This window comes from Kogia breviceps, chromosome 19 (assembly GCF_026419965.1).
Source record: "Kogia breviceps isolate mKogBre1 chromosome 19, mKogBre1 haplotype 1, whole genome shotgun sequence".
Classification (NCBI taxonomy): domain Eukaryota; kingdom Metazoa; phylum Chordata; class Mammalia; order Artiodactyla; family Physeteridae; genus Kogia; species Kogia breviceps.
In genome coordinates this window covers 39,320,352-39,332,361 of record NC_081328.1, presented here as the reverse complement: position 1 = coordinate 39,332,361, position 12,010 = coordinate 39,320,352, and the positions used below count along the sequence as shown (strand labels likewise).

General features: G+C 52.6%; 2 protein-coding genes across 6 annotated transcripts in view; one reads left to right on the top strand and one right to left on the bottom strand.

Annotated features, from left to right (window-relative positions):
* Window positions 1–12,010, top strand: part of RETREG3 (reticulophagy regulator family member 3) — a 56,745-nt gene that overhangs the window by 24,542 nt on the left and 20,193 nt on the right. Inside the window, exon 1 of one of the 5 annotated variants that reach the window (XM_059048269.2) lies at window positions 10,402–10,822. The exons of 1 other annotated variant lie outside the window; for it this stretch is intronic. In XM_059048269.2, coding sequence (XP_058904252.1) covers window positions 10,584–10,822 — 239 coding nt within the window. In that variant the 5' untranslated portion in view covers window positions 10,402–10,583. Of the gene's footprint in view, window positions 1–10,401; window positions 10,823–12,010 lie in introns of those variants that run through there. 3 more of the 5 variants (XM_067021005.1, XM_059048270.2, XM_067021007.1) reach the window with 3 other exon arrangements.
* TUBG1 (tubulin gamma 1) lies at window positions 5,577–10,377 on the bottom strand. Its single transcript, XM_059048272.2, has 11 exons — window positions 10,156–10,377; window positions 9,725–9,837; window positions 9,353–9,520; window positions 8,423–8,491; window positions 8,056–8,135; window positions 7,505–7,631; window positions 7,222–7,308; window positions 6,959–7,108; window positions 6,390–6,542; window positions 6,145–6,306; window positions 5,577–5,966 (listed from the first exon to the last, which is right to left on the bottom strand). Exons 1-11 carry the CDS (start codon window positions 10,202–10,204, stop codon window positions 5,769–5,771), a joined length of 1,356 nt encoding a protein of 451 aa, XP_058904255.1. The 5' UTR covers window positions 10,205–10,377; the 3' UTR covers window positions 5,577–5,768.

Here is a 12,010-nt window from a genome sequence, read left to right as displayed (position 1 = left end):
AAAATAGACATAAACAACAAGGTCCTACTGCATAAGACAGGGAACTATATTCAATATCCTGTAATAAACCATAATGGAAGAGTAGAAAAAAAAAAAAGAAAGAAAGCAGGAGGGGGTGTGGGGATCATTTGGGGGGAAAAGTACAGAAAGGGCAGGCTGGTGACTCGAGCTTCCCAGGTGGCCTTCAGGGGTTCCCCTTTGCTCCGAGAATAAAGTCCAAACTCTACATGGCATAAAAGGCCCTACATGACCTGTCTGGTCTTGGAATATCTCCCTGCCCTGGTCTCCTGTTGCTCCCCCAAATGCACCTCTGAGCCTCCGCAGCTTCCAGAGCCCTGTCCTGCTTTGGGGCCTCCCTCCTCTCTCAGGTGCTCTTCTCTGTGCCTGCCATGCTCTTCCCTCTGGGTGCCAGTGCGCTAACTGCTCCCTGGCATACAAGGCCCTGCTGGTTTCTCTCTGTGAAGCCTACTATCATACCTGGGTTGGGCCACAACCCCCTTTCTCTGCCTTTGGTCTCCCCTCAGCCCCAGGTGAGCCCTGGTGGCCTCATTTCCCTGGTGTGAGCTTCCCTTCACAGCCACTGATGGGAAGGGAGTGGTTGAGCTTCAGAAGAGAGGTGAGCTGCAACTCGCACTCCCCCGCCCAGCCTGGGCCTTTGCACATGCCAGCCCTCCTACTCTCTCATACATCTCCACTTGGAAAGCTTTCCCTCAGAATTCAAGACCCTGTCAAATGATGGTTCCTCTCTGTGACTCCCACACTGGCCTCTCACAGCCTTTCATTCTTGCAAGTATTCAACAAATTATATATATATATTTTAGCTCTTTTTTAAAAAAATTATTTATTTATTTTTGGCTGCGTTGGGTCTTCACTGCTGCGCGTGGGCTTCCTCTAGTTGCGGCGAGCGGGGGCTACTCTTCGTTGTGGTGCGTGGGCTTCTCATTGCAGTGGCTTCTCTTGTTGTGGAGCATGGGCTCTAGGCACGCGGGCTTCAGTAGCTGTGGCTCATGGGCTCTAGAGCACAGTCTCAGTTGTGGCACAGTCTCAGTTGTGGCTCAGTTGCGGTCTCGTGGGCTTAGTTGCTCCACGGCATGTGAGATCTTCCTGGACCCGGGCTCGAACCCGTGTCCCCTGCATTGGCAGGCGGATTCTTAACCACTGTGCCACCAGGGAAATCCTAAACAAATATTTATTGAGCACACACTGTTGTGATCCTTCTGATATTTGCTTACCACCTTGACTGTCACTTTCTGTGTAGATGTCTTGGGCTATGAATTTTTTGAGATTCAGCACCTTAGTTTATTCATTTAGGTATCTCCAATTCCCAGAAAAGTTCAGGCACGTGGTATGCCCTTAATATATTTGTTTTGAAAATGAATAAGCTTAACTATAAAAGAAAGTGGTTTTCAAGAAATTCCTAACAGTCCTGAAGGCTGGAAGGCACATTAAAGGTCACCTCATCCGGGAATTCCCTGCTGATCCAGCGGTTAGGACTCTGCGCTTCCGCTGCAGGGAGCACGGGTTCGATCCCTGGTCAGGGAACAAAGATCCCGCATGCTGTGAAAAAAAAAAAAGGTCAGCTCGTCCATCTCCTGGGATCCGTCCACTCCAGGCAAGTCGTCATGCAGAATCTGCTTGACCGAGTTCAGTGGAGGGGGACTCACGGTCCATGTGGCCACTCATTGCACCTGGTAGACAATATTGATCATGGGGAAGTTCTTCCTGCTGCAGAGCTGGACCCTGCCCCCCCATAGTTCCCTCCACGGGCCCTCATTCTGCTCCCTGGAGTGTCACAAAATGAGTCCCCTCTCTCTCTTTTTTTTTTTTTTTTTTTTTTGTGGTATGCGGGCCTCACTGTTGTGGCCTCTCCCGTTGCGGAGCACAGGCTCCGGACGCGCAGGCTCAGCGGCCATGGCTCACGGGCCCAGCCGCTCCGCGGCATGTGGGATCTTCCCAGACCGGGGCACGAACCCGTGTCCCCTGCATCGGCAGGCGGATTCTCAACCACTGCGCCACCAGGGAAGCCCGAGTCCCCTCTCTCTTGCTGCTGACAGCCCATCATATATTTGGCAGTTACCACATCTCCCCCTAAGTCTTTTCTTTCCAGGTGGGGGGAGACTACTTACTAGCCATGTGACCCTGAGCTTCACTTTCCTCTGAGCTTCAGTTTCCTTGTTTGTAAAAATTGGGCTAAAACAGTACCTATCTATATGGTTGTTGTCAAAATTAAATGAGTTCATATATGTAAAGTGCTTAGAACAGTGCTTAGTGTATATTAAATGCTCAATAATGATGCCAAAATTATTTTGTATTATATTTTACATATAGCACTTAAAATTGGACAACATAGTTTGAGACATTTAATTAAGAAAAACAATATATGATCACATACAAAAATATTATTAATATTTTATAAATACATAATATAAATTACATTACATGTTATATTACCCACTCCCAATAAAATTGGAAACCCCCTTAGGGAGGGTCCATTGTGAAGCTTAATGGGCAACTTGGTCTCTATTTTTAATAAATGCTTGCTTAATTAGTGAACAAATGAACTGATGTCTACTTGGCCTTAATTCAGCCCTGATCACTCACTTGTACTGCTTTGAGATTTTCCAATCATTCTCTATGGTGTTCTTTAATTTAGGGTGACCAGCTGTCTTGATTTTCCCAGGAATATGGGAATTTTAGTTTTAAAACCAAATCTGAGGGGGTTCTTGGGACTCAGGACATTCAGTACTAAAACCAGGATGAGTTGGTCACCCAGGTGATAATTCAGTACCACTGGCTTTGAGGGTTGAGGGTTATCTAGAAGAACTGCCTACCTCTGGATTCCATGGCCAAGGTTACCACTACAGCAATGCCAGAGATATGCAGATGGGGTCTCATGGGGGTGTTAGACCCTGATTGATGGGGACTGCAGCTTTGCAAGGAACTCAGTTTTACCAATTCACACTTAGTGATCAGGCCCTAGGGAATTTAATTTAAACTTATACATGATGGATTAGTAAATCAGAATGTCAAGTTAAATGTTCCTGTGGCTTTTCTAGGGCAGCCCCTGACCTGCTTCAGATCCTCAAGTGGGACTGGAAAGTGAGCAAGTGGTGGGGGGGGGGCATTACTGGAGGGGGGACTGTATGTTGGATTTTAACATACAGTCTGGGCACTCTGACGATCTACTGCAGAGTGCCCATTTCCAGGGATTTCTAGAATACTTGTGTCCAGTGGAGACCATGGATAAGGCTTGCTAGACGATTCACCAACTCGGTGCAGCGGCTGTGCTCACCCTGAGCCTCCGTGCCCTTGTGCTCGTTACCTCTTGCCTTCATCTCCACACACTTTCCAAAATTACAATCCTGAAGTTTCAGATTGGTTTATACCACTCTTTTTTTTTTTTGCGGTACGCGGGCCTCTCACTGCTGTGGCCCCTCCCGTTGCGGAGCACAGGCTCCTGACGCGCAGGCTCAGCGGCCATGGCTCACGGGCCCAGCTCCTCCGCGGCATGTGGGATCTTCCCGGACAGGGGCACGAACCCGTGTCCCCTGCATCGGCAGGCGGACTCTCAACCACTGCTCCACCAGGGAAGCCCCTACCACTCTATTTTTAAAGTGCTTCCTGCTGCTAGATCTCTGTCTCATGCACGTGTGAGGGTCCCTGGGGTCACATCACACTGGCGTGTTCTAGGAACATTACCTTTAAATGGCTCATTTTCTCTGATTTGTTTAGTCAAGAGAGGTTCCTGTTCCGGGCTTGAGCACTCTGCTCTCTCCAGCTCTTCTGCAGCAGCCCTCCTCTCACTGTTACTTCTGTGGCTGGCAGGCTCTCAGACTGCAGGGATTTTTCACCACCAGCACCACCTGCTGCCCTGATTCCCAGAGGCCTCCCTCCCTTTCCACCTGGCCTCCTCGCTGCCCTCTGGTTGACATACTTTGGGGTGTGCTGCTGGCCAAGAACAGGGAGGGGCCGCGCTGGTGTGGGGTGATGCGTGATCTGGAAATAGCCTTGGGGGAGGGGCCTGGCTCTGAAGCTGGCATTGAGGTGTTTGTCTGTGCTTAAGACACTCAGCGGTCCGAAAAAGGAGGCATCTTTGTTAAGTCCAGTTCTCCCTCCCAGGGATGGTATTCACGCCTCTGGGTTGGTGACTGTAGTAATATCCACACAGAACTTTACTCCGGACTACCTAGGTGTTCCCTCCCCCTGGGCTCTACACTCTTTAACTAGGTCTTGCAGAGGAGGGCCCTGGGATGGCTTGTGGCCTGGAGGGGGACCAGCTGCTATTCACATATAGCAGCCTCACCCCATCTGCCAGCCCACGATCCCCTCCTCAGCACCAGCCACTCGTGCAGATGCCCCAAGTGATGAAAGGCTGGTCCTCAGGGGCAGGAACAGGAGCCAGGCAAGGTACCCAGTGGTGCAGGAGTCAGAGGTAGAGCTGAGAAGGGACCCGGTGCCCATAGGTTTTCCCTGAAGTCATCTTCCTCCCTAGTGGATGAAGGGAGAAAGCTGGCTGACACCAACCAGGCTGGCTCTCCCGAGTCAGCCACCTACAGACCCTGGCAACCCAAAGTGACAGGCTTGTGCTTTGACAGTGGTGGTGACAGGCTTGTGGCCTCCCTGCCACCCCTCAGGCAGCCCAGGACCTGGCTTGTGACTGTGCGTTCTCTGCCCATCAGTCCTGTGTCCGCTTTTCATGAAGGTCTGGCCTGTATGTTGCTCACTTTGTTCACGTCCAGAGCTTTATAAAAGATAAACTGGTTCGCGGAAGGAAAAGTGTGTCCCCAGGCTAACAGGGAGCAAGAAGGAAAAAAGGCTTAGTTCACCCCAAGCTCCTGTGTACTCTTCAGCCTCCATAAAGTTGCAGGAACTTTCTTGGGCTGGTGCTTCATCTGCTTGCTGAGCCCGGCCAGCCCCAATCCTTTGCCCTTTTGATCCTGAAGATTTAGGCCACTATGTATTGACTACTTCCCTGCAATCCTGCACCAGAAGTGGAAGGCTCTGGCCTTTGAAGTAACTGGAGACCACCTGAGTACACAATTATAGTGCCCCAGATATGGGCCCATTTTGGCCCTGCTTACAGTCTAGGCTTTGGATTTGGTCCCGATTTGATTGTCCTAGACTCCAGCTGCCTGACCAGGGCTCTCCCGGACTGGCTTTCTGTCACCGCTCTGCCTGCAGAAAGATTAAAGGCACTTGGGCTGACTCTATTGCTTGTCCAGGGCTTGGTGGTGAGGGTGGTGGCCACAGGCCTGCTGCTGTGATGACCAACAGAACACTCTGATGTGGGAATGGAATGGTCACCATACAGGGAGGGGTGGGAGGGAACTGGGATGTGGAGTGTCAGATAGAGAGCAAGGCAGTATTTGTGGGCCTTTTTGCCCTGGAAAGGAACGTCTCAGGTGGGTCAACCTCACCCATGTTCTCCAATACTGGGCGGGAGGAGGAAAAGCTAGGGGAGGCCGTTTGCTTAGAGTTGAAGGTGTAGGAAGTAGAGGAAGACCCTGTCAGAATGATGGAGAAAGAACAGGCATCCCCCTCCCCCAGTTCTCCAAGGCTTCAAAGAGACCAGTGACTTGATTTATAGCCAGTGCTTTATTAAACATAAATAGTCTCAAAAGAGGAGAAGTACATGTGTCTCCTGACCATGTACTTATATGTTTATAAGAAAGAGGTGCGAGGTCCCTGATCTGTGCTCTGAGGGGGTGGTCAGGCAGGTGGGGCCTGGGCCAACCAGTAAGGCAGATGAGGGTGCCCATCCTGAGGACTCACTGCTCCTGGGTGCCCCAGGAGATGTAGTCTGGCCGCGTGGCTGCATGATACTCGTCGATGAGCTGCTGCACAATCTCCCTGGACGTGTCCAGCTCATCAAAGTTCTCCTTGAAGATGTCCTCCTTGCGGAACTGCTCCAGGAAGGCCTCCCGCTTCCGCAGCTTGTCGTACTGGCGACAGGTCCGCTCGAAGAGCTTGGGGTGTGCGGAAAGCAGGGGTCACAAAGAACTTCAAGGAACAACATGGCCCAGAGAGCCAGGGAACCAAGGCTGGGCTATCTCCACAGTAAAAAAGCCAGAAGCAGGGGCAGCAGGGGTGCAGAGAGGTGAGGCACAACCGGGACAATAATTATGTGCCAACTGTGAGACTCACCGAGGAGATGCTGGTGTGGTTGGCCATCATGAGCCCACTGACCCTGTGGGCGGAAGGCAGGTAGGGCGACTTCCTGGACAGGGCCACCTGGATGCTGGCTGGGCCCCAGGGGATGAAGTTGGCCAACTTCCGTTCCCGGATCCTCTGCAGGCTCTTGTGGACCTGGGGTGGGCACAGGAGTGGTGGTGGTAGCCTCTCCTCTACCCCTGTGGGCTCTGGGGGTAGAACGAAGGGGCCTCACCTACCTGGGTGGGGTCCACCTCCCCCTGGATGATGTTGAGGATGGCGATGTAGCAGTGGTTGGTCTGGCGATCCCGGCCCGTGGACACCATCACGTTCTTGGGCTGCAGCAGCCTCCTCATGACATCCAGGACCGTGGTCTTCCTCACGCTGGCCACCTGAGGGGACAGTGGCCACAGGGCAGGCCAGCACTCAGGGCACAGTCCAGAAACGCATGGACAGAGAGCAGTAGGCCACACACGTCCCCATCGGACTCGGGGTAGTTTGGCCTCTCTGGGGAGTGTCCTTAGATTCAGGTCCACACTGAGCCTCTGCTGTGGGATCAGGGATCTCAGTCCTCCCGAGCTCAGCAAACTCATGCCCTTGTGCAGGAGCGTCAGCAGAGCCCGTACGGCCCGGGCCCTGCAGGGAGCCACAGGCAGAGGGAAGAGGAGAGCAAGTCAGCCAGGAAGTCGCCCAGCCTGTGCCAGTCCCTGAGCGCAGGGCCTCTGGGGGCTGCACAGGGCAGCTCCGGGTGCAGCAGGGAAAACACAAAGGCTAGTCAGGGCCTGCTGGGCCTGACGGCTGCTCTTACCGACTGGTCCGTGGTGAGGGGTGTGTAGCCAGTCATGAGGAAGTGGAGCCGTGGTGTGGGAATGAGCGAGGCGATGAGGCCGATGAGGTCGTTGTTCATGTAGCCGGGGTAGCGCAGGGTGGTGGTGCTGGCCGACATGATGGTGGACACCTGGGGACAGGGGTGCTGTGTCAAGGGCCTTGTCCTGGGAGGCCTCCCTTCCCCAGATGGCACGCCGGCAAGTGGGGGTTCCAGTCCAGAAGAGTCTGGGAGTGAGGGCTCACCAGCTGGTTGATCTGAGAGAAGGATGGGTTCTGGATGTGCAGGCGGTCTGTGGCGATCCGGTTCAGGGCTGTGTTGTCCAGCACCACCTGGGGGGACAGAAAGGACAGGAGCTCTGCCTGATTCTGAGCTCTGAAGCTTAATTTCCTTGGCGCCAGAAAGACCCATCCAAAAGGGACTTGAACATGACTGGGGCACAGGAAGGTTCCAAATGGACTTTTAAAAATGCATGAAAATGATAAAATAGGAACGTTGGGAGTGGAGAGGGGAGAATCCAGCACTCACCACACAGTCTGCGTTCTGAGTCAGCCTCTTGAGTGTAAGCAGTGAGTTGTAGGGCTGGACCACCACATCGCTCATCTCGTCCTGATTGGGAAACACCGAGTATGTCTGCACCAACTTTTTGGGGTACCTAGCAGCGTTTGAAAGAGGATGGTCAAGGACAACAGACTGGAGGCCTGGTAAACTTGGGGCTTCCAATGACTGTCAGGGTGGGCAAATTGGGGTGGGGTCACAGGACAGCAGAGAAGGGAGACTTGACTTTTGGAAGTCTGTAACCCCAAAGTGGGGAAGGGTAGAGGGACATCTTAGGACCTAGGGTTCTAACTCCAAACCAGCCATACTCCTTGAATTTTAATCTAAGACTGAGATGCTAGACTCCATTTCCAACCACTGGGAGTGTGACTGGGTTCTTGGTCATTGTACCTTGTCTTTCCTCAATACAGGAAGGACTAGAAGGGCCCTTTCCTGCTCCAGCAAATAGGAAGGTTTATCTGGAGGGCCTCCCAGTCACCTGGGAAACCAAATCCTCCCAGCCCCTCAAAACACAGACTTACCTGTCGTTGAGCCGTTCTAACAGGTAGGAGCCCAGGCCAGAGCCTGTTCCCCCAGCGATGGAGTGACATAGCACGAAGCCCTGCATGGGGAAGGGGCCGACAGTGTCTACATATCTAGTGGCAGGATTTCAAACTGGACCCATCTCATAATTTCTTGGACTCCTATCTTCCCAGGCCCTCTCCTCCACTTCCCTCCCTGCCACACATATGCAGCTTAGGAGATTCTGCCTTGTTTCCAGCAAGGCCCTGTGGCTTCTGACCAATGCAAAGGGTACATGGGAGCGTCTCATACCTAACAGGTGGCTTCTAAAGGGTGTTACTGAGCCTTCCCTATGTTGGCTCCCACCAGCATTCCTGAGACACTCACCTCTAGACTGTCGCTGCCATCTGCCTCCCGGTCTATGATGTCAAAAATGTCCTCGTGGATCTTCTCTCCCTGTACAGACATGGGGGGCATCAGAGTGGGACAGGACTAAGGGACAAGGACTCTGACCTCAGAATAGCCACCCCCGATTCTCCTTATAGCACCTAAAAGTCCTTTTTTGGAACACAGTGGTCCTGCTTTTTATTTGCACTGAGAGGTAGTACAGCCTAGCGGTTACGAGCAGGCCCTCTACATCCAGACTGCCTGGGTTCCTATATTAGCTCTAGTTCTAGTCGGTGACTCTGGGCAGGTTACTTCATCTCTCTATACCTCAGTTTCCTCATCTGTATAATGGAGGTACTAATACAGGTCCACAGTTCCTTATCTAAAATTCTTGGGGCCAGTTATGTTTTGGAATTCAAGTATTTCAGATCTAGGAAGGCAATATAGAATGTATAATACATGCCAAGTAAAATGCCAGTGGGGGTCTGAGGGGTGCTAATCAAATACATTAATATTTCTGCAATGAAAGTTATGAGTAGTGACAATAAGTTGCAAAGAAACTATAAAATAACTTGTTTCCATTGAGATTTGGTTTTGCTGCTAAATGAGTAGTTATAAATTGTCTTTTGGTTTCAGAGGGTTTTTTTTATTCTGGAAACCCACAGAGCTTGTGGACCTGTAGTACCTACCTATAGGGTTGTTGGGAGGTTTAAATAAGTTAATATATGTAAAGCACTTAGTATGGCCTGGCACACAGCACTGGCTAGTACAGTCTCTTAACAATATTACATAGTTGGCTTAGAACTCCCCTCAGCCATGTCTCTCTCTCTCTACAGTCACATCCTCCATCTGGTTCATCTCTCTCTAGGAAGTCATAGGGCCTGTCCCCACATGGGAATGGAGTTGTTCTGCCAGGGAACAGCAAATGACCTGGGAGAATCCGCTGGCCCAGTTGTTGCCAGCTCCTCCTCCATGCTCTGACAGGTAGATGTTCTCTGGGTTGTAGAGCTTGGCATAGGGGGAATTGAGGATGGAATGGATCACCCGCGGCTCCAGGTCCAGCAGCACCGCCCTGGGGATGTAGTGCTCATCGTCTGCCTGTCAAGGGGAGTCCAGGATCGGGCCCAATAAGCTCGGGATCACCCAGTCCTCCAGTCCTCCCAACTCTGACTCCTGCCTGCCCTCCCTCGTCAAGCCAGCCGCCCTGGCTCCTCTGTCCAGCGGGATCCCAGTACCAAGCCACTGCCCTTCCCTTCAGGCCCCCTGGGCCACTACCGGCCCTGGCCAAGTCGCTGGGGGCACCTGGTAGAAAAAGACGTCCTTGCGGTCAGTGCCCTCGGTGGCGAACTCCTCCACGATGCCCTCGGGGCTGATACCATGCTCGGCGCACAGCTGTTTCCAGAACTCGAACCCAACTGGGGGGAGGGGCGGGCGGGGGAGAAAGAGGATATCTAGGTCTGGGCAGGTTCCAGCTAGGAGCGGGGACTGAGCGCCTGGGTCCAAGGATAGGAAGTCAAGCTTCGGGAGTCTCCCGTGTCAGAGGAAAGGGCTGTATGTCAGCGACTGGGCAGGGGACAGCCCCTCGGGGTTGGGCAACTGGACACTGGGTCAGGCATGTCCTGCCTTTCGGAGAACTACGATTCTGGGAAGGGCCGATGGAGTCCAGGATCCCACAGCGAGATCCCATAGAACCTAAGGAACCTGGCTAGTGGAGGGGCCGGAGGTTCGCTCACTCTGATTGCCGCACTGGCCCAATTGTAGGGTGATGATCTCCCTCGGCATCGCTCCTCAGGCACCTGCGTTGCACCAGCTCCCGCCAGCCAAGCCGCGGCTCGCTAGCCCGCTAGCCGGACGACGCAGGCGCCAAACAACTCGCTCCGCCCACGAACCGTCTTAGCTCCAATGAGAACTGAGTTCTGCCGACCGCACTTCCTTAATCGCTAGGTTTCAGTCTTGCAGACTGCGCGTGCGCGGCTCCTGATTAGGGCGCCGGGGACGTATTTTGACGCAGCGTTCTTCTCTCTGGGTGGACAGGAGTTGGACCCTACGCGCAGGCGCGCTGTGGAGGGAAGGGGCCTTCCCGCCGAATCTTGCACCTGCGCAGTTGGTGTTATTGTGACTGTCGGGCCGTGGCCCCGGATGTTGTGGATGCCGGGGGGAGATGGCGGAGGCTGAGGGGGTGGCCGTGGCCCCAGGCCCAGCTTCGGGGCAGAGTTTCAGGGGCCGCCGCAGTATGTCAGGCTCCTGGGAGCGTGACCAGCAGGTTGAGGCGGCGCAGCGAGCCCTGGTGGAAGTGCTGGGGCCTTACGAGCCTCTGCTGAGCCGGGTGCAGGCAGCCCTGGTGTGGGAGCGGCCAGCCAGGAGCGCCCTGTGGTGCCTGGGGCTGAACGCGGCTTTCTGGTGAGAGAACTGGATCCTCGGAAACCCTCCGAGGCGCGAATTCGTCAGGTTTCTCTAAAGCTGTCTCTCGCCCCCCCTTATTTTCTTCGCTGCACTGGCTCCTTCCTGTACCTGCCTAATTTTGCCTCACCTTCCACTCTTTCCCGCCTGCGGTTTTGGCACCGCAGTTCTCCCCCAGGGCCTTCCAGTTGTTTCCCGTGCTTTACCTGCTCCCGCACCCTCGCCCCGCACATCTGGCAGGAGCTTCTAGTAACATCTTGAGCCGCTCGCAGTGAACGAGGGCGCCTCATTTTAGCCAGGGGAAGCTGTGTCCCGTTAAGGCCATCACCTCCCTTCTCTTGTCTGCTCAACAGTGGTTTGAAGACTGTCTCCAGAGATTTTAGTAATTATTATTGGGGTAGATGCGTGAGGCGTGAGATCTTGAAAAGGTATACATAGGTGTGATAAGAAAACAAACTTGAGCAATCTGAATTAGCATGTTAGATAGATATCCTTTCGCCCACTCGGGAAGTTTGCGAAGTCTGAGCGTCCGTGAGAGCCTCCATAGCTGCAATTTGAAAGAAAATTGTAAGCTATTAAAGAACAGTTATGAAATAGTGATTGTGAGATTTCACCCGTTTCAAAGTCACGTATGACGGCAAGTCCTCCCTGTTCCAGGGAGTTAGAGAGGCATCCTTAGCCACGGTTTATAGCCAGGGAAATTGAGGGTGTCTAATAGTGTGTGTGTTTTCCTGAGCTGGAAAAGTGGGGCTACAAGTATGCTTTAAGAATCTGTCTGTGTCATGCTCTGTGAAAATGGAAGAGTGCTGCTTCTCTGAGTTGTCATCACTTAAAGTGGACTTAGGTCTTCATAAGATCTGCCAAGCAGAGTTTGGATTTATTAATAACTAGGGAAGTATTATTGATCAGATTCCAAGGGAACTGAAATGTAGGGTGGCTTCTACAGCTGAATGAAATAAAGCTGTTCTAGATAAGTCTGAAACTGAACAAAGTGTGTGTTTCCAAAACAGTTGTTTTTGCTAAAAATAGATTTCCTCTTGAAATTCTTGGTTTTTTTTTTTTTTTTTTTTTTTTTTTTTTTTTTTTTTTTTTTTTTTTTGCGGTATGCGGGCCTCTCACTGTTGTGGCCTCTCCCGTTGCGGAGCACAGGCTCCGGACGCGCAGGCCTGGCGGCCATGGCTCACGGGC